The sequence below is a fragment of the Paroedura picta genome, chromosome 8 (genome assembly GCF_049243985.1).
Source record: "Paroedura picta isolate Pp20150507F chromosome 8, Ppicta_v3.0, whole genome shotgun sequence".
Classification (NCBI taxonomy): domain Eukaryota; kingdom Metazoa; phylum Chordata; class Lepidosauria; order Squamata; family Gekkonidae; genus Paroedura; species Paroedura picta.
In genome coordinates this window covers 15,315,452-15,340,789 of record NC_135376.1, presented here as the reverse complement: position 1 = coordinate 15,340,789, position 25,338 = coordinate 15,315,452, and the positions used below count along the sequence as shown (strand labels likewise).

General features: G+C 44.5%; 1 protein-coding gene across 7 annotated transcripts in view; it reads left to right on the top strand.

Annotated features, from left to right (window-relative positions):
* LOC143843009 (uncharacterized) overlaps positions 1-25,338 on the top strand; it is a 228,529-nt gene that overhangs the window by 108,497 nt on the left and 94,694 nt on the right. For 6 of the 7 annotated variants that reach the window (XR_013233425.1, XM_077348485.1, XM_077348486.1 and 3 more), the window contains one exon: positions 1,713-1,835. The exons of the other annotated variant lie outside the window; for it this stretch is intronic. Coding sequence is in view for 5 of the 6 variants with exons in the window: in XM_077348485.1 (XP_077204600.1) it covers positions 1,713-1,835 (123 nt within the window). In the remaining variant the exon portion in view is untranslated. The remainder of the gene's footprint in view (positions 1-1,712; positions 1,836-25,338) is intronic. 7 annotated transcript variants of the gene reach the window in all.

The following is a 25,338-nucleotide window of genomic DNA, read 5'->3' as shown; positions in this document are numbered from 1 at the left end:
TATTTGACATGTAGTTTAAAGCCATTACTGCAGGTCCTAGCCTATCTCCAAACTGACTGGATTTCTCTAGGCACATTTTCACATATCTTCTCCAAAATATCGTTTGTCTTTATCCAGAGTTTTAATTCTGCATGATTGGGTTCTTTATTAGAGTTATAGGCTCCGGTATCCAGTGTGGGACCCTAGCTCAATTCCAGAGTCTTTGTTCTTGCAGAATGTCTCACATTCAATAGCCAGCATCTCAAGTTAACAGATATGTCAGGAGCTAATGTGGAAGACCTCCAGGGACCCTAAAAAGCGGCTCCCAGTCACAATACACAGTGCTACCTGGTCTGACTCAGTAGAAGGCAATTTCAGTATTTGAATTTGTTATCGAGTAGCAGAACATGGGCTGTATCACATCAAAATCTCATCAAAATCTCAAGATGTCATAGTCCCTCTGTATACTGCATTAGTCCACCCCACCTGGACTACTGTGTGCAGTTCTGGGGGCCTCCTTTCAAAAAGGATGTGGACAAAATGAAGAGGGTGGATAGCAATGAGGTTGATCCAGGACCTGGGGACCAAGCCCTAGGAGGAAAGGCTGAGGAACTTAGGAATATTCCGCCTGGAGATGAGGAGGCTGAGAGGGAATATAACCTCTTTTTGGTGGCTAGAGTGCTACTGGCTTCAAATCTAGTTGTTCTGATTTTGTTTGAAATTTTTCCTTCTGGATCTCAAAACATGAAGCAGGAGAGCTCTGCTGAATGAGAGCAAAGGTTCACAAAATTACATGGCTTATTGGATCCAGGCAGCTTTTTCACCCAATATTGGCCAATTCGTGGTTTCCAGGGGGGTGGGCACAGTGAACCCTATTTTAGCAGCACAAAGCCCGGTTGGATCCAACTCCCTGTTTATGGCAGGTGCCTCTAGCGTGCACAGCATGAGGACCATAGTATCCTTGACACTCTGTCAGACATAATGGATTGGATCCTAATTACCTCAAGTGGACTTCTGCCAGAACTGGCGCGCCTCTGTCATTGTCAGGAAAAACTACTTAGTGGGGCCCTGGGGTCAACGTAGTGAAAATATTAGAGACACACACAGAGATGCATACATTCTAGCACAAACAGTACCACACATTTTTCTCTCTCAGTCCTAAGGTACAGTCCAGAGGGGGAAAATATCCCAATTCTGTTAGCTAAAGGGTCGTAAACATGATAACAACCAGATTCAAATGGGTAGCCGTGTTGGTCTGAAGTAGCACAATAAAACCAGAGTCCAGTAGCACCTTTAAGACCAACAAACATTTATTCGAGTCGTGAGCTTTCGAGTGCAAGCCTTGAATAAATCTTGGTTGAGCTTAAAGGTGCTACTGGACTCTGATTTTATTATGATACAACCAGTGAGAGGCGGTTTATATAACTCCCTGATTTCCAGTTGAAGGATGTGATGTTGTTTTTGAGAACTGTGTATAATTCATGCAGCTAGACTCGAGATCGGTGGTACGGCCTTTTTAACCTTCTGACTCATGATCCGTAAAGTGCAGCTTGCAGGCTGCTGTTTGCAGTCCCCGGGTAGGCAGTGAACACAGAACAGTAGTTGAACCACCCGACTGATTCTCATTCCTAGCTGGGTTTGGGTCGGCAGGTCACCCGTCCAGGTCTGCAGTGCCAGTCTGGTATCCTGTCATATTTCCCGAGTCTAATTGCACAAAATGCTTCTCGTTGCAGATGTAGACGAATGTGCTGTTAAGAACGGAGGCTGTCAAGGGCAGTGCTGCAACACCATTGGCAGCTATTACTGCAAATGCCCAGTGGGCCACAAACTGGGAGAAGACGAGAAATCGTGCGAAGGTAACAGCCTGTGTAGACTCTCTGCCGTGAATGAATGAAAACAAATTGGGTGTTTTGTTTACGGCAGTCGGTTTAGTGCTTAGGCCAGGGGTAGTCAAAACTGCGGCCCTCCAGATGTCCATGGACTACAATTCCCAGGAGCCCTTGCCAGCATTCGCTGGCGAATGCTGGCAAGGGCTGCTGGGAATTGTAGTCCATGGACATCTGGAGGGCCGCAGTTTGACTACCCCTGGCTTAGGCGTTCAAGCGGCTTCCTTTAAAATGCAGATCTGTGTTTGGATGATAAAGGTGCTGCTGTTACAAGGACACTTCAGAAGGGCCACTGGAAAAGGGAAAAGTTTGAATCTCATCTGCATCGCGTTGGCAGTGATCCAATTTTTTTCGTTGCCAGCCTGCTAATGAGGATTTGTCTTAAATGTATCAAGCGGCACCTGGTAATTTTAGGCACCTGGTTGATAAACTGCGGTGGTGGTCTGGTTATTTATTTATTTATAGTTGGATTTATATACCGCTGTTCGCCAAAAGGTCTCACGGCGGTTCACAATAAAATATAAAATGACAGTAAAATCACATAAAACCCCATAAATACCCCATTATTACAATAAAAAGATGGCATTCTATTCTATAACTCTTCCCACTTTCCCCCTTTTCAGAGTGAGGTCAGACGTTAATTCCGTAAGAGAGAGAGAAAAACTGGCTGATGGATTAGGGATCTTGGATGGAACCTGGGCTCTGCCCTGGCCTTAACCATACACTTGGCAGAAAAGCTCCGTCCTACAGGCCCTGCAGAAAGATGGTAGTTCCGACAGGGCCCTTAGCTCCTCCGGGAGCTCATTCCACCAGGTTGGGGCCAGGACCAAAAAGGCCCTGGCCCTGGTCGAGGCCAGGCAAATGTCCTGGGGGCCCGGGACAGTCAGTAGATTCATACCTGCAGAGCAGAGAGCCCTGGGGGCGGGCATAAGCAACCAAACGGTCCCACAGGTAAGTAGGACCCAAGCTGCGTATGGCCTTAAAGGTATTGTGAACATTCCAGTTTGGGAGCTGTATCGGTCTGCAGCCACAAAATATAACAGGAATCTGGGGGCACCTTAAAGATAAATGGGACTTGTTCGGTGTGAGCTGAAGCCCACTTCATCAGATGTACTGAACTGGTCAAACCCATTAGGCAGAAGTGTTTTGACTCAAAGCAGCAGACCACAGCTGTGTACAGCCTTTAGGAGAAACGCTTCCCACTTAACTGATGTCAAGGGCATCCATGTCATCTGGTGGAAGGAGCTCGATATTATGGAAGTTCATACTGGAAAAAGTGTTGCTTGTTGGGATTGTTTCCGTCAACCTCATAAGGTTTTCGGGCAAGTGACATTCAGAGGTGCCTCATTACAGGATTTTCTCTTCAAAATATGCTGATGGAAGATCTTAGTTGCTTAGAGCCAGTGTGGTAGGAGCGGTTGCTTCTAATCTGGTGAGACAGGTTTGATTCCCTGCTTATCCACATGCAGCCAGCAGGGTGACCTTGGCCTTGTCACAGCCCTGATTGTGGGGAGAGGAAGGGAAGGCGACTGCAAGCCACTTTGAGACTCCTTCATGCAGTAAAAAGCAGGGTATAACAACCAACTCTTTTTATCCTCCTCCTCCTGTACCTCTCCAATGGATATAGAGTGTTGTGGAATGACATGTGATCACGTCATGTGTGACTTCCACACTCCCCCAAGAACAAAATTTCAGGGTCCTCAATGACAAGTTGACACCGTGGTCTCCCCTGTGTTCCAGAAAAAGCAGTCAGACCTATGAAAAGTCACATGCCTTTTCAAGCCAATAGCAAGAGTGCGTGTCATTCTTCATATGGCTGAACATGTGAGCGGGTGGGCAATCGATGGCTAATACAGATGCTTCTCCTAATGGAAATTTGCTTGCTAGTTAGAAGGGAGTCAGAAGGGCAGAGAGATGACTTTCAAAATATATTTTTGTTTCTTCATCTGGATCATTTGTACTCTGCCTTTCTCCCCAATGGGGACCCAAAGCAGCTTGCGTTATTTTCTTCCCCTCCGTTTGAGACTCACAACAACCCTGAGAGATAGGTTAGGCTGGGACAAGTTGACTGGCCCAAGGTCCCCCAGCAAGCTTCCTGGGCAAAGTGAGGATTCAAAACTGGTTCTCCGAGGTGCTAATGTGAGGTTTTTAACTAATCATAGAATCATAGAGTTGGAAGGGGCCATACAGGCCAACTAGTCCAACCCCCTGCTCAACGCAGGATTAGCCCTAAGCATCCTAAAGCATCCAAGAAAAGTGTGGGCCTTTTCGCACGGGGATCTTTGTTGCAAATTGTTTCCGGAATGAAAAATCGCCATTTAAAATAGTGGAATTCGTCGTTATGCATACCTGCCTTTGTAGTGGAATCAGTTGCGTTTTTTAGCGTTTCCCACAGGCTTCCGGTCTCGGCAGAAATCGCTAGAAAGGAAGCGCTATTGCCAAGCTCGTCCCGCCCCTGGCCGTCAAGCAGCCAATGGACAGCCGTTAGCATGCTCCCAAACAGCCCCTTTCCCTTTAAGAAAGGTTTTTTTAAAAAAAAAACAGACCCATAGCAACGAATCTAGGTAGATTCGTTGCAACGGAGAGACCCATCCAGCTAATGTGAGCTGTCGTTTGATTGTATGATCGTTGGCACGCTGCCTCGAGTGATAAAAAAAAAAATCCCCCCCCCTCTCACGGGCCCGATTTTCGGCTGAATTAATGTGTAAAAAATAAAGGGACTTTATTTCAGCAAACGGGCTTTTATGTGGTTTGTGCTTAGTGACTAAAGGTGAAGGACTGAAGCCAGGGAAGCCTCTAAACAGAAAGAGGCTCGCTGGTGCGTTTATCCCCGCTCGCTCGGAGAAAAAAAAATGGCGATCGCTTCGCCGGAAGTTTGGAGGACAGGCTCAGGAGGAGGGACTTTGAAGAACCCGCAACAATGGTAACGCACAGGTCTTTAGCGCTAGTGCTGCAGATTGGTTGCAGGAGTGTATCGCTATCCGGAGGGTGAATCCACTTTTCTGGATTCCCCTGAAAGCGCTACAACGAAGCGCTTTTTGCTGATTGGTTTCAGGAGTGTTGCAGATTGTCTGCGACGTCGTGCGTTAAGGCAAATTAGTAGCGTTTTCAATTAGCAACCATTGTGCTATTTTGAAGCCGTGCGAAATGGCCCTGTGTATCCAACCTTTGCTTGAAGACTGCCAGTGAGGGGGAGCTCACCACCTCCTTAGGCAGCCTATTCCACTGCTGAACTACTCTGACTGACTGTGAAAATTTTTTTCCTGATATCTAGCCTATATAATTGTACTTGAAGTTTAAACCCATTACTGCGTGTCCTCTCCTCTGCAGCCAACAGAAACAGCATCCTGCCCTCCTCCAAGTGACAACCTTTCAAATACTTAAAGAGAGCTATCATGTCCCCTCTCAACCTCCTTTTCTCCAGGCTGAACATTCCCAAGTCCCTCAACCTATCTTCATAGGGCTTGGTCCCTTGGCCCCAGATCATCTTCGTCGCTCTCCTCTGTACCCTTTCAATTTTATCTACATCACACTGGCTGTCATATTATGTATTACAAAGCATAGCCACATCAGAAATCTGTTCAAGGACATGACTCCCTTGGCCATGTATTTTCCTGCACTCAAAGAGAAAGAAATTTCCATTGCCCTCCTCACTCCAACAAAATATTTTGTACCCTTAAATTATATTGATACAGAAGAGGGCTGTGCGGATTCCCAGTCATGTTAGGCCCAGAGTTCATAATACTCTAGGTATCTTGGGATACTTCAGGGGCCGACGAATAAGCTGCCAAGTGGAACACAGAAAGCACCTGTTAGCAGAAGCAATGCCTCGGGATCCTTTTCCTCTTACCGAGTCAACGGCAGACTCTAACTCAACCCAAATAGACTGCCTGGATACAAAAAGGGGAAGCCTTTGGCCAAATAAACATTGTGGCTCGTTTCAGACATGGCTAGCGATCAGCCTGAGAAAGATTTGCTGCCGGTTAAAAAAAACCCTCAGTGCAGGAAAAGAACCAGACTTTTGCTCCCTTGTCTGATCGATCCTAATGCCAGCAATAGAAATCATAGAGTTTGAAAAGTGACTGTCATTTCCAGGCAACCTGTCTGAAGCAAGCTGGAAATAGAGCTCCCACTTGCCCTTTTCTCACGTGTACTTAGAGGCAAGCAACCACAGGTACTGAAAGGAAACGGCCCCGGATAAGCACCATTGACACAATGACCTCAGAGAGGTATGGTGTGTAATTTGATGGAAGTGAGTTGGTGACTACACAAGGTGCTTGCAAGCAACACACTCTCCATACAAGCAGCTGCTGACATCCTGGAATGTGTAGACATCCTTAAAGAGGGCTATTGCCAATTGTTACAGACTGTGCTTTGAAAACTCAAAAGTGCTGTATAAAGATTTGATGGAGTGACAGGCTGCTCAAGCAGATTTAATTAAATATCATCAATCGAGAAGAAAGAGTTGGGAACTGACTGCTGAAATGAACTTGTGATGACTGAAGATTGGGACGGTTGGCAAGGAGGTGTGGGAGGATCACTGAAGACCTCATCCAGGCCAGAAAAGGGACAGGGCTTCTAGTTTAGAGAAGTAATTCCCTGTATAGTTGAAAGAGGAGAATGAAGTGATCCTTGGTTTGTTTCAAGAAAAGGAATTTGGGTACTTGGTACCCTGCCTTCTGAATCCTGAAGAGTCTGTTAAACTCAAGAACTGGAGTGTCTAGCACACTAAAACCAAAGCCACTGATCTCAAAGATTTTAAAAACTTTGTGAAAAACTTAAAAATTTTATTTGCTGGAAACATATGTATTGTTTTAAATTGTTAAGGTACCTCAAAGTTATTGTAAATTCACCTTAGACATGTTATTTCACTCTGAAGAGGGGGGGAGAAGGAGCTGAGTTACACAAGGCAGAAAGCAAATCCCTGGGATGGTGGGAGGTCTGCAGTGGGAGGAGGGGAACTGGTGGAATGATGAGGGCACTTGTCCTTTCTTAGTTATTATTTATTATTATAAATGTCGTTGGATATGGTTAAATCTATTGGGCTTTACCCATGATGGGTGGTGTTGCTTCCTGTTGGGGGAATAACTTCATAATCAAACCTTAGCATAAGCACAACATCTCTTGTATGTGGGTAGAATGTATCATGTTGACAGTAAAGGAACAAAATAGGAACAACCTCATGACAAGGAAATAGGTTTGGCCATCTTTTTCCCCCAGCTACTTTGTCTGTTTGCAGAAAGACGTTTTTTTGGGTGTGGTGAGAGCACTGAATCACCCTGTAATGGTACTGTCCAAAAAAAGCTTTCTCTCTGGGCCATAGTGTGTCAGGAGGGGTCCTGACTCCTGTGATGTGTTTCTCTGGACGAGGGCAGTTGACCCACGACAAAGATGTACCAGTGGAGCTGCACTACTGAGATTGCTGTTTATTGGGCTTCACTGCAGTGTTGGGTTGCATGTGGGTGGTCGACATCTATCTAATAGCTCTGACTTGAATTGCTCCTACTCTCTTGCACGTCATTCTGACGTTGAAACCACTTACGTGCCTGCCTTCCATCACAGAAGGCTTTGCTCTCTGACAGATGGTTGCTAATAATATATTGCATGCCTTTCTAAGTAAGTGCATTTCTGTAAGCAAAATGGAAAAAGTCATCATGCCATATCACAGCTCTTCCACTTCTGTTGAACAAAAGCTTTTCATGAACTAGGATTTCACTCAGCTCCCCCCCCCTTCCTAAACCTTTTGTCTCCTGGTGTTTTTCAGTGGCTAGGGGCAAGGCAGTGTTAAAAGCGTTCTGCATTTTAAGTTCTTTGCCCTTCTGGAAAGCAGCTGCCTTAACGTTGCCTGGAAAGTGCCTGCTTCTGTTGAATGCAACACAAGTGCTTCCACGCCCTCCTTTCCTTTGAAGCCAGGTGATCTACCCAAGTCCCAAGAGATTATCTTTGGGCTGCTCTTGAAAGTCACATCTCCAGGAGCCATGAAACTTGTGCAGAATTCCTGCTAAGGCTACAAGCTGCTTACCATGATCTTTATGGGCTCAGTACTAGATGCTAAGAAGAATCCTGGATGTGCTTCCTATCATTCTATAGTCAATCAGTAAATCCTCAAGATAGCCATTATTTCTTCGAGCAGTCAAATTTAGCTACCATAATACCTCTTACACTGACCCCTGGGGTGACACTGGAGGGCGTCACCCCAAGGGTCAGACATGACTCGGTGCTTGCACAGGGGATACCTTTACCTTTAATACCTCTTACTGTTCTAAGAAGGATACGTTGGAAGACGGTTCATAGTAAGCAGGTGTATGCATTCAATTCTTTGTACACTCCTAATAAGTAAAAAAAAGAAATAAAAGCAGAGACATCACCCTGCCAACAAATACTCCGGAAGATAGAGATAGAGTTCAAAGAGATCTGAACACAATGGAAAAATGGGCAAATGAGAACAAGATGCAATTTAATAAAGATAAGTGTAAAGTTCTGCATTTGGGTCAGAAAAATGAAAAGCATGCCTACTGGATGGGGGATACACTTCTAGGTAACACTGTGTGTGAATGAGACCTTGGGGTACTTGGGGATTGTAAACTAAACATGAGCAGGCAGTGTGATGCAGCAGTAAAAAAGGCAAATGCCATTTTGGGCTGTATCAACAGAGGCATCACATCAAAATCACAAGATGTCATAGTCCCATTGTGTACGGCACTGGTCAGACCACACCTGGAGTACTGTGTGCAGTTCTGGAGGCCTCACTTCAAGAAGGATGTAGATAAAATTGAAAGGGTACAGAGGAGAGCAACGAAGATGATCTGGGGCCAAGGGACCAAGCCCTATGAAGATAGGTTGAGGGACTTGGGAATGTTCAGCCTGGAGAAAAGGAGGTTGAGAGGGGACATGATAGCCGTCTTTAAGTATTTTAAAGGTTGTCACGTGGAGGAGGGCAGGATGCTGTTTCTGTTGGCTGCAGAGGAGAGGACACGCAGTAATGGGTTTAAACTTCAAGTGCAACGATATAGGCTAGATATCAGGAAAAAGTTTTTCACAGTCAGAGTAGTTCAGCAGTGGAATAGGCTGCCTAAGGAGGTGGTGAGCTCCCCCTCACTGGAAGTCTTCAAGCAAACGTTGGATACACACTTTTCTTGGATGCGTTAGGATGCTTTGGGCTGATCCTGCGTTGAGCAGGGGGTTGGGCTAGATGGCCTGTATGGCCCCTTCCAACTCTATGATTCTATGATCACTGTATCATCAGAACACCTGTTCTATATACCTCCATGGTCCTCTGTTTTGCTGTCAAGCCATAGCTGACTTTTCAAGGCAAGAGACCTTGAAGGTGGTTTGCCATTGCCATTGCCTGCTTCCATGTCTAAGGTGACCAGATTTTAAATTGGTAAAGCGGGCCACTATTGACCGGGAGGTTCTTGATTAAAAATTTGGTCTATATGGAGGAACAAAATTTTTCATAGAACGCAAAAATAGTATTGTTATATATATATATATATATATATATATATATATATATATATATATATATATATATATATATATATATATATATATATATATATATATATATATATATATATATATATATATATATATATATATATATATATATTAATTTCAACATACGTACAATTTGCCAGGTGTCCACAATCTATAGCTTTGTTTAGAGTGCAAGGATTTGAATTATTTCACAACACTGGAATGAGCAGTGCTTACATCTGGAAGTAAATTCCAGATGTGAAGTAAATTCCAGTTCAGTGAAGTAACCGCACAACTGAATTAAAATGCTGGCGGGGATGGATTGATTAGCCTCTCAAAACTAAGTCTACGCCAGCTTTGTTATGACAGTTTTATCTCCCGTAGGCCACTGCCATGCAGACGACGGAGAAGGCATATATGTCACAGAATGAAAAACTGGATTCAGGTTTTTATTTAGCATAAAAATGACCCATAAACTCTGGCTTGTGGGTTCAGATGTAAGTTCTGTTGACTTAAGTCTGTGCGATGCCTAGATTTAACATTTGTATTTGAACAGCTGCATGTTTTTTTTTAATTAGCTAATCCCAAGAAATCAGGCCAAACAATTGCTTGGTCATATCAATAATGTCTAGCATCTGGTACTTACTGTGGTGGAACACAGAGGTTTGTAGTAAGATGCAGTCCAAAGAAGGGTATATCAATTGGTGGAAGATTAATCCATCAGCGGCCAATCTAAGAATGGTTGAGGCACGATACTATATCATGCTTAGGTTTTCCCATCCCACTTTGCATTTAATGAAATTTAGGGATGAATCACTCTATATCACCATTCCTGTGGCATAACTTTGATGATGACAATGATGATGATGATATCCAATTTAAAACATTGAACATGCAACCCTCAAAATTAGTTGTTCTTACTTACTATGAAATAAGTAGCATGGCACTTACTTTTCTATGTAACTTTCTTATTCCTTGCCATGAAGATTGCATTTAAGGTTCTTGAACCACCTAAGTAGGAAAATGCTGGACTAGTAAAGAAGACACATGCTCCATAGCTGTATCTGAAATTATTTATATTTACTATATTTATATACCACCCTGTTTTGGCTCAGGGCAGTTTACACCGTAACTATTATAAAGCGATACAGTACAATAAACACCTTGATTCAAATATAAACACATTCAACAATGAAACTTGTATCAAACAGTGTAATTTAACAATCGGTATCCAACAATCAACAATTTAGTTTGTCTGCTCTGTGGTTCCGTATTTCTGTTGGTGCAGATTATGGGGGCTTCTGGTTAATGATCAGTGGCTTGTTTACTTGTCTTGACCGAATGCCTGGTATAAGAGCACCTTTTTCCAGGCCCTGGGGAATTGTTTCAGCTCTGGCAGGGCCCAGATGTCATCCGGGAGCTTGTTCCACCAGGTGGGGACCAAGACCAAGAAAGCCATAGTTCTAGCTTCCCTGGGACCAGGGATCACCAGTTTGTTGGTGTTGGTGGAGCATAATGCTCTTTGTGGGGCATAGGTAGTGAGGCAGTTTCTCAGATACTCGGGGCCCAGACCACGTATGGTCTTGAAGGTAATTACCAGAACCTCAACATATATCAGCTGCAAGACTCAAAATTCTGGGATGTCATAGGCCTTTCAGATCAGGTAACAGGTCCCAAACTTCTCATGGTAGTCATTTATCTTCTAAAGTGTTCTTTCACTGAGTTGATGGGATATCAGCCTGCAACAGAAAGTATTTGGGGTTTAATTTCTATAACCTTTCAACTTCCATAACTTTTGTATTTCAAGAAAACATTGAGAAGTCACTTAACATCTCTGCCTAAAGATGAACTTCTCATTTTCACACTCCTTTGGTTATACCATCATTTAGATCATGCTTGAAAATCCAGAAAATATGCATTCTTTCATTACGATCTGTCATATTTCTTCTTTTGGTAATTATATTTCGTGAAACCAGATACCTTTTCAAATTCCAGTAGAAGATTGTGTTAGCACATCAGGAGGGAGCACTTATAAGGCTTCTGACCATATGCCCATTTTTAGAAATTCCACTTCCAGGTAGTGTTTGTTTTATTGTCATTTGTCATTTAGAAAGCAAAACACACTTCATATTTGCAGAACAAGATGTCTTGACAATTTCCCAAGGCATAGCACTCCACAGGTCTTTCCGACCCTGTCAGTTTTTGATACTGGCTCTTTGTCTTTCTGAATCTTCACAAACTCTTGTCTTTTCATTAAGTAAAATCCAACTCATTTCAAGATGGAGCCCATCTGCCCCTGGCTTCATGTGGTAGGAGTAACTTGGTGAATTTTGCTATATGTGTCATAGCTTCCAATTTACCTTTTTTTGTTGTTGGTGTAGTTCTGCATACATCTGCAACCTGAAATAGCCACAAACCTTATGTTTTCTTTTTTAAAGTAGAAATTGCCACTCCATCCTGTTCAGCTCAAGAATTCAGGGTGCCACATCTCACAGCTTGTCTTCTATAACAGTGACACAAGCTTTAATGCACATGTCTCTTCACATGGGTAAACTTTAGAAATTAGCTACAAAGTTCATGACCTCTGCGTGAACTCCCTTCAGTAGGTTGTCACTTCTAATATACTTCATTAGATTTCTTTCCCATCACATCTCCTGAAGTCAGAGGTGAATGATCACCTGTGATCAGTTGTTGATTTTTAAAAGGTTCCTTTGTTGTACTGACCTGTATTATAGTCCTGTAACTTAATCCGTAGACATTTTTGGGATATTTTTAATCATTACATCATTTGGCAAATCCATTGACTTTTGAAATGTATAAAGCTTTGAGACAAATGTGTTCCATTATGGTCTTATCTTGATTTTCCACCAGTCCTATAAGCCCATTCTAATAACTGGTTTCAGTGGGTTTAGACTGGAGAAACTGAATAATTCCCAGGCCTGGATGGGCTAGCTGGCCTGATTTCCTGAGATCTCAAAAGCTAAGCATGTCTATCCCTGGTTGGTAGTTGGATGGGAAGGATCATCACTGTGAGATGGTAGGTGAATTTCCTCCAGGCCAGGTTGGATTTTGGAGATTTTTGGTGGGGGGGTCACTTAGGCATAAAATTGGGGGTCACTGTGGGTGATCAGGTAGTTGTGAGTTCCTGCATTGTGCAGGGGGTTGGATTAGATGACTCTGGAAGTCCTTTCCAGCTCTATGACTCTATTTCTAAGACCAGGGTTGCTGTGCAGAGGAAAACAGTGGCAAACCACCTTTATTAGTCTCCTGCCTTGTAAACCCCACAGGCTCTCCATATGCTGGCTGCAACCTGATGGCATGTTTTACACACACATCTGCTTAAGATGTACTTCTAGTGTGTAAGAAGTCGCATGCCTTTTTTGGACTGCAGCCCATTGGGCAGATCTATCCACACCCCAGAGGCACGGGGGAAGGGCTGCCAACAGAGGGCTCAGAGGGAAATGAAACGCAAGAGGAACAGAACATTAGATGCCTGTGCAAAACCTGAATGCTTATTCATGTGCTTAGCTTATGAAAATGGACTTACATTGCCCTCTCTCTATCTATCCCACTGTCCTTGCTGGCAGAATCAGGTAGTCAGATCTGCTTGGCTGCATAATATTAAACCATCCTATTTGTGATGCAGTCTTTGTACAGGATCTCCTGTTTGACTGAACTTCGAAAGAGCATCAGCCGGGAAGGAAAATAGCACCAGGAATAAATATTTTGACATTATATCCACCTAATAGTAGAATTTCTTTGGAGCTAAACACACAGCTACGGGGGAAGGTGCGTGGCTCAGCAGTAAAGCCAAGGGCCCCAGGTTCAAGCCTCAGCATCTCTAGTTCATAGGAGCAGATAGTAGAGGATATGAAAGATCTTAGCCTGGGACCCTGGAAAGCCGCTGTCAATCTGAGTGGAGAATACAGACCTTGAGAAGTCAATGTTCTTCATGAGTTCGTGCCAAATGGACGGATGTAAAGGAATTAGAAAATCTGGCCCATGGGAAGGTGACATTAGCACTTTGTTTACCCTGGAAGCTTTCCTAACTAAATCTGAGTGGGATTTTTTATTTTGCTTCAGGCAACAGAGGGTATTTTTATTGGTATTCTTAATTAAAATAATAGCATTTTGTGCATGCAATAATTATATTAGTCCTTTTCTGCACATCAATAGATGTGGAACATAAGTTATTAAGAAAACATTTCCAAAAAATATCCAAACTAGCATTGATTCAAGCAGGTTTTGGCTTATCTGAACCAGATCTCCCATCCCTAGTTGCTTCCTGGCACATCCCCACACAGTAACATTTTCCCAATTATATCTGACTAGTAAAAAAGCCCATTGTATCCCAAATACAATGGGCGCTAGGAGGGGGGGAGAGTGAGGGACTGGCAAGGGCAGGGAGAGGAAAGGTAGCTTACCGGAGAGAGGGCTGCAGCGACGGCGGGCGGCTCGTTCGCGGCGTCTTCTGGGCGGCGGCCATCTTCTTGTGGTGGTGGTGGTGTGTTCCTCGAGGCTGGGGGCTCACTGCCCGGCAGCTTGGGAGCCCCCGGGCGGCGTCCATCTTCTCATGGGGGCTCCGTTTTTTGTGTGCCTTCAAGGCGCGGTGTCAAGGCGCCGGGCAGGGAGCCCCCGGGTGGCGGCGATCTTCTTGTGGGGGTGATCGATCTTCTGGTGATCGATCTTCTGGGGGCGATCTTCTTGTGCAGCTGCCGGGGGCTCCCTGGGCGGCGGGCTGACACGTCGGAGGCGCTTCGCACCTCCGTCGCATCAGGCCACCAGCAAGGAAGCAACTGAGAGCCGCGCTGGGCAGGGAGCCCCCTGGAGCCCCCGCACTGGGCAGGGAGCCCCTAGCAGCCATGCTCTGCGCGACTGCCGGGGGCTCCCTTGGGCGGCGGCCTGACATGGTGAGAGGCGCTTTGCGCCTCTCGCCGCATCAGGCTGGGAGCAACTGCGGGGCTGGGAATCAGAGGGACCAATCGGCAGGTGCAAAGCACCTGCCAATTGGTCCATCCAATTATCTGTCCTGAGGAAGGGTCCAATCCGGACCCTTCCTCATCACGGTCACATCCCGCCTTAGAGCCGCTTAACCATTTATTTAGTCCGTGGCGCCCACGGCGCCACGGGTGGTTTAAAGATTGAAATTACCTGCTAGATGGAGGAATAAGCCCCATCCTCACCTATGCACAGTCCCCAGAATGTGAGCACAGTACAAAGTATACATGCATAGGCTTCATCCCTATAATCAGGAATGCTCAAAAGGCAGTGTTCTACACAGGCCTATTATGCACGGCTGCTGAAACAGCGGCATGGAGAACGAGGAGGAGGAAGAAGCAAAGCAAACTACTTATGCACGGGACGGAACACAACGGCAGCAAAACCCAGAGTATCCGATTATGCACGCGGCTACTCCGGAGCCGCTTCTGGTTGTGCCCTGGTCCCGGGAAGTTCCACTTTCTTCCGCATCTCGCTAACACGGCTTTTTCGGTGGGCTACGTTGACTCTGCGCCCGGTTGCCGCCTGCAGTGTGCATAATTGGTGATTTTAGCCATCACCATTCCACCCCGAATGCGGACCTTCCACTCCGTGCATAATGGGCCACACTGATTTCACATCATGGTGGCCATGCACAGGCAGGAGGAGGCACTGTACTCATTCCCGTTCTCTCCTAGAGGGTGTGGAAAGGCATTGTGGACACATGACGGCATAAATCACATTGGAGGATAATCAAGAGTATGATCCTGAGAAGATCTGGGTTGCTGGGTCAGCAGTGCCCTTCCACCCTCTACACTGGACAAGCAGGCCAATCCTTTCAACAAAGAATTAATGGACAGAAGCTACAACATTCAAATAACAGAGAGGGGACATTTTAACCTTCCAGAGCATTCAGTTGCTGATCTAAAAGTATCCCCTTACAAAGGAATTTCAAAGGGAGGTTAGAAAAAGAGACTGCTGATTGATTAGAGAAACAACTTTGTTTAGTAGTTAAGAGCAATGATCTCTAATCTGGAGAACTGGGTTTGATCCTGCACTCCTCTTCCACATGCAGCCTGCTGGGTGACCTTGGGTCATCCACAGTTTTCCCAGAGCTCTCTCAGCCTCACCTACCTCACACAGAATCCATTGTGGGGAGAGAATGTAGGCGATTGTAAGTTGCTTTAAGACTCCTTCAGGTAGTAAAAAGTGGGATGCAAAAAAATCAACCCTTTTCTTCTCTCAGCCCAAGATAATGCACTTACCAGGGACTGAATCAAGATCTAGGCTTCCTGTCTGTCTTATTGCTAATGCTGATTTCTCCACATCTCTTCAACTCCCACAAAATGTAATTGAAGTGATTTACTTAAAATTGTGCAGAGATAATCAAAGCAGAGCAGTGGTGAGGATAAAAATAACAAAGTCTAAAAAACTGTCTACAAACTTTTGCAAACAGTGGTCCAAGTTTCCAGATGTTACCGAACAGCAGAGGTCTTCAAGCTTCCAGTCCAAGACAAGATTTCGAGTTAGTAAAGCCCACCAACCAAAACAGCTGCCAAGTTAATCCAAGTGCAGTCACAGTAATGGGCCCACAGGGACCAGGTCATGACACAGCAGGTCAACTTCACCATGGTATGTATCACCCCCCACAATGGCCTAGAACATGGTGTACATAACACCCTCTCCTGGCTAGGAAGCATCATATGGTTTGTAGCAAAGCACCAAAATAAAAACCTTTACTTGGTGATCCAGGCCCAGTGTTGGCCTGATTCTAATTAGCCAATCAGGTGTAGGGCAAATAAGGTTACCTAACCACCAGACCCGTGCTAACTGATGATCTGACCAATCTATGGGCCTTGTCAATTAACCTGACACTTTGCAGGTGTGCTGAGTTCAAATGAATAAGCACCTTTCAGCCATCTGTGATCTCAGGTGCTAAAGCGGTAGAATGCCCCCTCCCCTGACCTTAGGGGTTACCAAGCCTAATGGAATGACCTGCAGCTGGACTACCTCCTCTCTCTGGCTCATCTATGTCTCTGTTGCCTTTAACAGCTTGCTTTGTTTCAGAGGAAAAATCTTTCTTCGTAAGGCCTGTTCACCAAACTCATTTACTAGGCCAAAAGCTTGAACCAAAGTTGAAAATGTGGACAAGAAATTGCATGGTAGAACCAATTTCTTGACAAGTGTTAGATCCCACCAGCTTTTTCAACTGGTGAAAAAGGAAGGAGGAGTATCTTCTGATCATCAGAAAGGCAGATGCTGCAGGTAATGGAATCTGCATGGATTAAAGTAATGTGGGATGCTATAGTAAGGAATTAGGTAGGATTGAGTTTAAAAACTGCCTGTGTCCATCCCGTAGTGATATTTGTATGGGATGGATTTACCAGAACAAATCTAAAAGCTGTAGTATTTACTAACTTTTTAAAGGTTTGGCTCAAATGCCATTTATTTGGTTCACATTTATACAATTCTACTAATGGATTTAAGAGCTTCTTGTGGCACAGAGTGGTAAGGCAGCAGACATGCAGTCTGAAGCTCTGCACATGAGGCTGGGAGTTCGATCCCAGCAGCCGGATCAAGGTTGACTCAGCCTTCCATCCTTCCGAGATCGGTAAAATGAGTACCCAGCTTGCTGGGGGGTAAACGGTAATGACTGGGGAAGGCACTGGCAAACCACCCCGTATTGAGTCTGCCATGAAAACGCTAGAGGGCGTCACCCCAAGGGTCAGACATAACTCGGTGCTTGCACAGGGGATACCTTTACCTTTACTAATGGATATTTTTTTAAAGAGGCCTACCTGACTGCTGTGGTCATCTTCCATGGCCCTGCTTCAGCAGCTCCCCCCTTCTGATATTAAGTGAGTGGCAACACAGGGGAGGGCCTTCTTGGTGATGGTGGCAAAACTCTCTCCCCAGCAAGATACACCTGTGCCCTTTTGTTGCTGTCTCCTATCACTATTTATTTGTTAGGTTTGGTGTCCCTTCACTGATTTTTCATTCCTGCCCAATGCTGGAATAGTATATTGTCTTGTTGTGGTAGTTAATAGCAGCATCCTCTAATCTAGAGAACCAGGTATGATTCCCCATTCCTCCTCCACTTACAGCCAGCTGGATAACCTTGAACCATTCACTGTTCTCTCAGAGCTCTCTTAGCCACACCTGCCTCACAGGATACCTATGGTGGGGATTAGAAGGGCAGGTTATTGTAAGCCACTTTAATAAGATTTCTTTGGGTAGTGAAAAGCAGGGTACAAATACCACAGCTCTTCTTTTTCTTTGCACATGTATTTTAACTTGTTTTAGATTCAAGTGGGTAGCTGCATCGGTCTGAAGTAGCACAACAAAAATTGAGTCCTTTAATAGCACCTTTAAGACCAACAAAGATTTATCCAAGGTGTGAGCTTTCGAGTGCATGCATTCTTTGTCAGGCTAAATGAACAACCATCATCACTGTAACTTGTTTTAATTGTTTCAATAATGTGTTTTTGTTTGATTTTAATGCTCTTTGTGTGCTTTTAGCATGTTAGTCGTTTTGGTAGCCCTGATGAGAGCAGAAAGGTGGGGTAGGCATTTTGTTAATTAACAACACCCAAAAAAAATTTCGCAGCAGTCAGGTTAATATACAACAAAGGATATAGCTTTTTTCCTGATGCACATGAGATACACTCTCAGCACAGAATTAAAAAATAGCAAAGAGTAGTAACCCTAGATACATATCATAGGACGTGGTCTCCAAAAAGGATAAAATTTACATATATTGGTTGGAGCCGTAATTTACAAAATCCCATTCAACCACTCAGCTACGCTTCATAAAGAGTTGAATATTATATAGAGAGTGTATCGTCACAGTTCTGACCACTGGGGAAGACCCAGTAGGGTTGAAACGCGTTTGGTCTTATGTGCTGTTAGTTCTGTGTAGTTTTTATGAACTTTTTATTCTGTTAAATTGTGCACTATAATAAACAAGTTTTACATTATTTTATTGTACCGCTCAACCTCTGAGTTCCTACCTGTTAAGGATGGGTTGTGTTCCTGTTTTGGTTTTGCATAATATAAGAGCCTCTTGTGGCGCAGAGTGGTAAGGCAGCAGACATGCTGTCTGAACCTCTGACCATGAGGCTGGGAGTACAATCAAGGTTGACTCAGCCTTCCATCCTTCCGAGGTTGGTAAAATGAGTACCCAGCTTGCTGCTGGGGGTAAAACATTAATGACTGGGGACGGAAAACCACCCCGTATTGAATCTGCCATGAAAACGCTAGAGGGCGTCACCCCAAGGGTCAGACATGACCCGGTGCTTGCACAGGGGATATCTTTACCTTTGCATAATATACACCAAAGCCATCTGACCCTTATAATGGTCAGAAGCAAATATGAAGCAAAAATACGTCCTTCCTTCAATTCTGCCTGTTAACCAAGTTTACATAACAGAATACTGCTGCGTGGTAGAGCATCTGTTTTATGTGCAGAGGGTCTTAGATTCAATGCCTGGCATCCTGTTTAAAAGATCTGATAGGAAAGGATGTGAAGGACCCCTGCCTGTGACCCTGGAGGCCCTCTGGCTCTCAGCACAGACTGACCTAGTCAGGCTAGGACCTGATAGCGCTCAACACATTTTCTGCAGCTGCGTTTTGGCTCAGGTGACAGTGGATAGAATCAGGCCTGTATTTGCATGAGTCTACCTCAGCTGTGTCGCCTGCCTACTGTGAGGCATCTGTTGGGGAGGGAAGCTGCCGAAGTGCAGAAAGCCACTAGCCAAGCTCAGCAAGAGCGCATTTGTCTAGCTGCTGTCAAAATGCAGAGGTTTTTTCCAAAGATCAGACGTTTCTCCCTCTGTGTTTCCAGCATAACTATGTTTTCGAACTGTCGTATCCTGCTGAGAGAAGGATGTTGAAGTCCCAGTTCATAAATACGCCCGGCTCTTTCCTTTTATATGACTTAAATGCAGGCACTGATTGGTTTGTTTGTGTGTTCGCACGTGCGTGTGCGCATGCATGCACACCTGGCTTCCTGACGGTGAAATCAGAGTAGGGACCAGAATTAAACCCTTGAGCGCAACTCTTCAAAGGAGCGCGTGCTGAGTTTGGGGGCACGTCTTCCTGAGAAACGGAGACGTGAAGTCTTAATTGAGGTCTCTTGTAGGAATGTGAGGAGTTGTTTGTGAAGAATTAAGAGGAGTGAGAAGGGATCCCTCGTGTGCCATTTCTTTGTGGCATTTCCTTTTTGGATGTGAAATGGTATGATATAGCCCAGTGTCAAATCTCTATGCAGGGTGGGTCCTTGGATGGGAGACCATCAAGGAAGATGTTGCCCTTAAAGGGGTTGCCAGCTTATCTTCTGAGATCTGAGGGAACTGGGTTTGCCTGGGATATCTTCCTTCCTTCCTTCCTTCCTTCCTATGTTTATACCACCCTTCAATATGGCTCTGGGCGGTTTACATAGAACGTCACAGGGTAATTACATGGAAGGGATGTCGTGGGGTGGGGGTGGGGACCAGCGGATATTTTGGGGTCGGTCAGCCTCAAGCAAATGCCTGGTGGAAAAGCTCCCTTCAAGTGTACATTAGGAAAAGATCATAGCTGGAACTTCCTGGCACAGATTATCCTTTTGTGTTCGCAGGTTAAGAAGAGTCTTCATTCAGAATGGTGTTTTATAACTGCAAACAATACCTGGCCATAGAGCATATGGGTTCCAGAAATGTAGTCATATTAACCCATTGCAGCAAAAAAATAAACAGTAGTGTTGTGATACAGGAACAGGTTTTTTATTTTAACTCTAAAGGTGTGCCGGCTCATGCTCCTCACCAACCACCCTGACTTGCTGCATTGGCAATATTTGAAAGTCGCTTGGATGCTGAATGAGCAGTTCTGCCTTCTGCCCAACAACTGCAGCGATGCCTGATGAAGAAGCTCCAAGAGTGATCATCCTTTTTGGGGAACTGTTGCCAAAATTAGATTTATAACATGTCATACCGTTTATAACAAATGTCATGCCACACCTTTCTTCCCAAGTGGCTGACATGCCCATTTCGCTCTAGCCTTAACCATAGGCCTGGGGGAAGAGTGCCATCTCACAGGCCTTGCTGAACTGTCAGGGCCCTGATCTCGGCTGGCAGATCGTTCCACCAGGCTGGAGAGAGGGGTGATCATGGGGGGCAGGGACTGCTGACAAATTTGCCCCAGATGAGCCTTACAGGGTCTCCAGGTGGCTTCCAATGCGAACATCAACATAAGACATGCGTATAAGCCACCTATTTAAAGATCAATGAGGGGCAAGGCTGAGGAGGTAGTTCCACAATTGTGGGGCTGCCACTGAAAAGGCCACCTCTTGTGTACCACCTGGATAAGCTTCTCTGATTGGTGGGGCAGTCAGGAGGGCTCCTCCCTGTGACCTTAGACCTCATTCCTCTTGTCTAAAAAGGAAAGTGCAGCATGGCGGCAGGAGTGGAAGGGGGCAAAACAACTATTTGGACATTCCACCTGTAGCCACTGCAGGTAGGGAGGGTGGGCAGGATGAATTTCTGCTTTGGAAATGGCAGAGCACAGCTGGCTGCAGGAAGCTGCCTCTTCCCTTTAGCCATTTAAGACTTCTTCTTTTTTTTGTCCTTCCCCAGCTGATCTTTACTTTAGCATTATAGCACAGCTCAGTTAAGAAAGGGGGGAGATTCTGGGCTGTGGAAAGAGGTGACACAGCAACAGGGGAGGTGTGGGGGCTTGGGAAGATGGGAAAACAGGAATGGATGTGCGTGGGCACTGGTCCCATGCCACTAGCTGATGCCACTGTGGGGGTGCATTTTCATGCCCTTGCACAGCTCCAGCCTCTGACTTAGAAAGACACCTAACGGCGTGTTGGCTTTTGTTTAGCACAATTTTCATTTCCACCTCTGATGTGAAGGAGAGGGTTGTGTTTTCTTTTGGCATTAATGATCTGCAATGCTGCTGTTTTATCAGGCATGTGAAAAAGAGGTGGCACATGCTCGTAGCCGCATGGGAATATCACCGACCTTGACACTCTGTGCGTCATCCGCCTTTTCATTTTAATCCTTCCATTTCGGTCTGAGTTCCCAGTTAACTGCCACATCATAAAAGCGCCGCCCCTTTAATATCTTGCTCTGAAGCTTCAACATGGTGGGCCAGGAGATTCAAGGCAATTTATGTATCCCAGCCAGACTTATCTGTCTAACAGTTGACAGTTTTATTTGGTTTGCTCATGTTGCATACAGACTAGTCGTTAATGTTCAATCTTGGAGCTGTAGGCTTCAATTTCTTATATTAAGAAAATCCTTTGATTTGTTTTAAGAAGAATCCCTGCACTGTGCAATGGATTGGGGGTGGGGGGGTGAGGTAGTCTGTATCCTCTTTTGAGCCTGTGTCTCACCCTAGCTGTACCTAAATTCAAAAGTAGTGTACCCTGTAAATGTCTTGTCCCTTTCTTTCTTGTTGCAAATAGCAGGGGAAGAGTAACGGTAATTGGCAAGCTATCTTTGGGGCGATATTTGACATTATTTATGGAGGAAACCAAATATTTTAGTAGCACTGTTAAGCCCAACCCCAATAGCCCATACCAGCTCGCTCCTATCAGGTCTTGAAAGCTAAGTAGGATTGGCAGAATCGATGCCAGTCTGCCAGATTAGAAGTCCGTGCTCCTAACCACTACACCAAACTGGCTCTCCCATCACCCCCTATAGCTGGGAGACGAGCGAGGTCCAGGTTGGTTTGATTTATCTCAGAAGGTACCTTACCCAAAGCATACTGGCAGAGTCCTCGAGAATGGAAGTCAGGATCCGCAAAGGAGGCTCAGCCAAGAAACCATCCCCATTTAAAATTAGCAAAGCCTTTTGATGTGCGAGAGCCGAGTCTGGACTCTGATTTCATTGTGCTACTTCAGACCAACATGGCTATCCATTTGAATCTAATTTCATTGTAGTTTATATCAGACTTGTATAGTAGTCTGTCCATCATGTAAACCTACTTTCCCGTCAGTCCTCGAAAAACAGCTCTTGTGGCTGGACCCAACCATGTTTTCCACTGGTGAGAAAAGAGAGAGAGGGTCCCCTCTGATCTCCCCAAAGGGAGATTGTGCGACCAAGATGGGTATAGCCAAGTGGGACTGGGGCTATGGCAAGGAGGGGAATTGGTTGAGATTTCCACTAAAAGCTGGCTGGATCCAACCTTATATTTCCTCAAAAATTAAACTATCCCATTGTTTCCATGGATGAAAATATGTTCTTGAAAAAATAGCACTCTTTCCTTGGTTTGATGTGGCAAGGATTCAAATAGAAGAATTTGACCAGACCTGATAGAATGTAAGTAGAAGATATGTTTATTATTTACGTCTTAAACAACATCTGTGGATGCCCAAAAGGTTCCAGATGGTTTACTTAAACAAAAATTTATCTTTGTGCTATGCGGCTGACGTGAATCTGAAACGCAAAGTCTAGCACTTGCTTTTTTAAAAAACGAACTCAAGTCATTTCTAGCACTTACTTGAAATGAGCATGTTTTACATGTGAAGTATTAACAACAAACCTTGTAAAAGTCTTTAATTCAAGCCAGAAGAACCAAGAATCTTTTATTTTCAAAGTGATCTTTCAAGCTCTTTTCCCTTCATATTTTTTTCCTTTCATATTTATAAGGCTGGTTTTGATTAAGTGAACATAAGCATTAAAAATCATGAAAAGCAAGTACAAAGCTGATATTATTTTAAAAAGTAACTGGGAAAGCAGATGTTTTCATTTCAGGGCTCATACGTTGTTTCTCCCTCTCATGTAAGTTCAATTTCTAATCTTTACTTTATTTGTGAACAACCCGACCTAACAGGGTCAGTCCAAATCAGAGAATATGTGTGCCCTTGCAGAAATAAATACTAGATGATCATAGGAATCCTTTACCTCAACACTTTCCTGAAATCACAGCATTCATAGGTAATGTGTGCTAACAAGGGAGAGAGTTCAATTGACATTGGACCCATGGTGTCATGGCCTACTGTTGATGTTAAAAGATGTTTGGGTTGGCCTCTGAGGGAAGCATACACAATCAATGAAAAGTGATAGTTTGGAGCTTGACTTGATTGTTGGGTCAAGGCATAGCTATGCAAAGTTCTTCACCCCCCCCCCTTCCAGCCAATCCACTGCTGCCAGAGCCACTAACTGGAGAGGCCACAGATCCAACCTGGGGCATTCTGCATGCCAAGTACCACTGAGTCATGACCTGGAGAAGGAGAGATCAGCTACCATAGAAATCTGGAAGTACATGGTTGCACAAAGATGTACATTCTGTATACTGTTGATGCACTTAGTGGAACAAATGATACAAATACTAAGTGAGACCAAAATTTACCCTTCATAATAGAGGAACTTCTTGGGATCAGTCATTGATACTCAAGGGACTGAGGAAGAGTTGGGAGACTGATGGCTTGAACAACTGCTAGGAAATACTTCTTTATACAATGAGTGATTAAAATGTGGAATTAGGAGATGTAGTGATGGGCACTGGCACAGTCAGCTTTAAAAGGGGATTAGGTAAATTCATGGAGGATAAATCTGTCTGTGACTACTAGCCATGGTGACTAAAAGGAGCCTCCATGTACAGAGGAATCCCAGGGCCAGGAGGGGAAGGCCTTAGCTCTATACCCTTTTGGACCTCCAGAGAAACTGGTTGGCCACTGTGTGAAACAGGATTCTGGACTAGATGGACTGGTCTGATCCAGTAGGGTCATATTGAGTTTTTATGCTATTATAGAGAGTTGTTCCATCTAGTAAATCCCACTATTCTTGGCCTTTTGAACCTCTGTTGATTAGGAATGCACCTGAGCTTCTGTTCTGACCAAACAAAGATCAAGGCATTGTCAAAATGATTTGGTGACCAGGTGTCTCTTCACTTCAGGTGTAATTTCAGGACCTATTTCTGTGTGAAAAGGAACATAGGCATTTTATTGGGGTGAAGATTGCTAAGAAGGACTTGCTTCATTGTCAAGAGAATGAGTACTGCAGAAGGCTATTGAATTTCAGTGACTCCTGACCTTGGCTTTTGTGCACTTTCAAGGTGACAGTAAAGAAAATCTCTTCAAGATTTATTGTGAATGAAGGATCACAAAAGGCAGACAGCTGGGTCTTGCTCTTGTGGAATTAAAAGCTATGGTATTCTCTTGAGTTCAGAGATTATGTGCTCTAAAGAGTTGGAAAATGCAAGGCATTCATTTCACACATCTCTTTTTGTGTATGTGTGTGTGACAGGTCCACATGCCAACAAGAGTGGCAACATTGGCAGTCTGTATAATGCATGTGTGTATATAAATGTGTCAAGGAAGTTGACATCTGCCCAGATTTTGTTCCCCTTAAACCAGGCTTTCTCGACCAGGGTTTTGTGAAACCTGGGGTTTCTTGATGGCCCTGGAAGGGTTTCTTGAATGGGTGGGAGTTAATTCATGTTTCATATATTTTTTTAAAATTTGTTAAACATTTATCAGGTGATATGATTGTATATGGTCATGCCAACCCACCCATCCCTTCTCAAAATGGCCAATGAGGGGCCTGGAGGGGGTGGGAAGGGGTGGAGCCCTGGGTGGGCATGCATGTAGCTATGCTTCCCAACCATATTCTGCACCATCGTACCACTTCTGGGGTTTCTTGAAGTCTGAAGGATGTTTCAGGGCTTTTTCAAGGGTAAAAAAGTTGAGAAAGGCTGCCTTAAACATTCATCTCTGCTTGGTCCAAATTTAAAGCTGAAGTCTAATATGATTCTTCCTTGATGTTGTAATGTCCCTGCCTTCTAAGCCATAGATATCTGAAGAGTATAGATAAAGTCCACTTTGTGTTGTGGAGTTGTGGCAAAGGAAAAGGGGAAGCTGCTTCTTCCTACACTCCCCTGAGCAGCACATTTAGGCTGAAACACTATACGCACTGACTCGGGGGCAAATCCCATTGAATACAGTGGACTAAACTCCGGAGTAAGCATATTTCAGATGATTTAGAAAACCACAGTATCTACAAGGCTTCACTGAAACTAGGTACAGCAACCT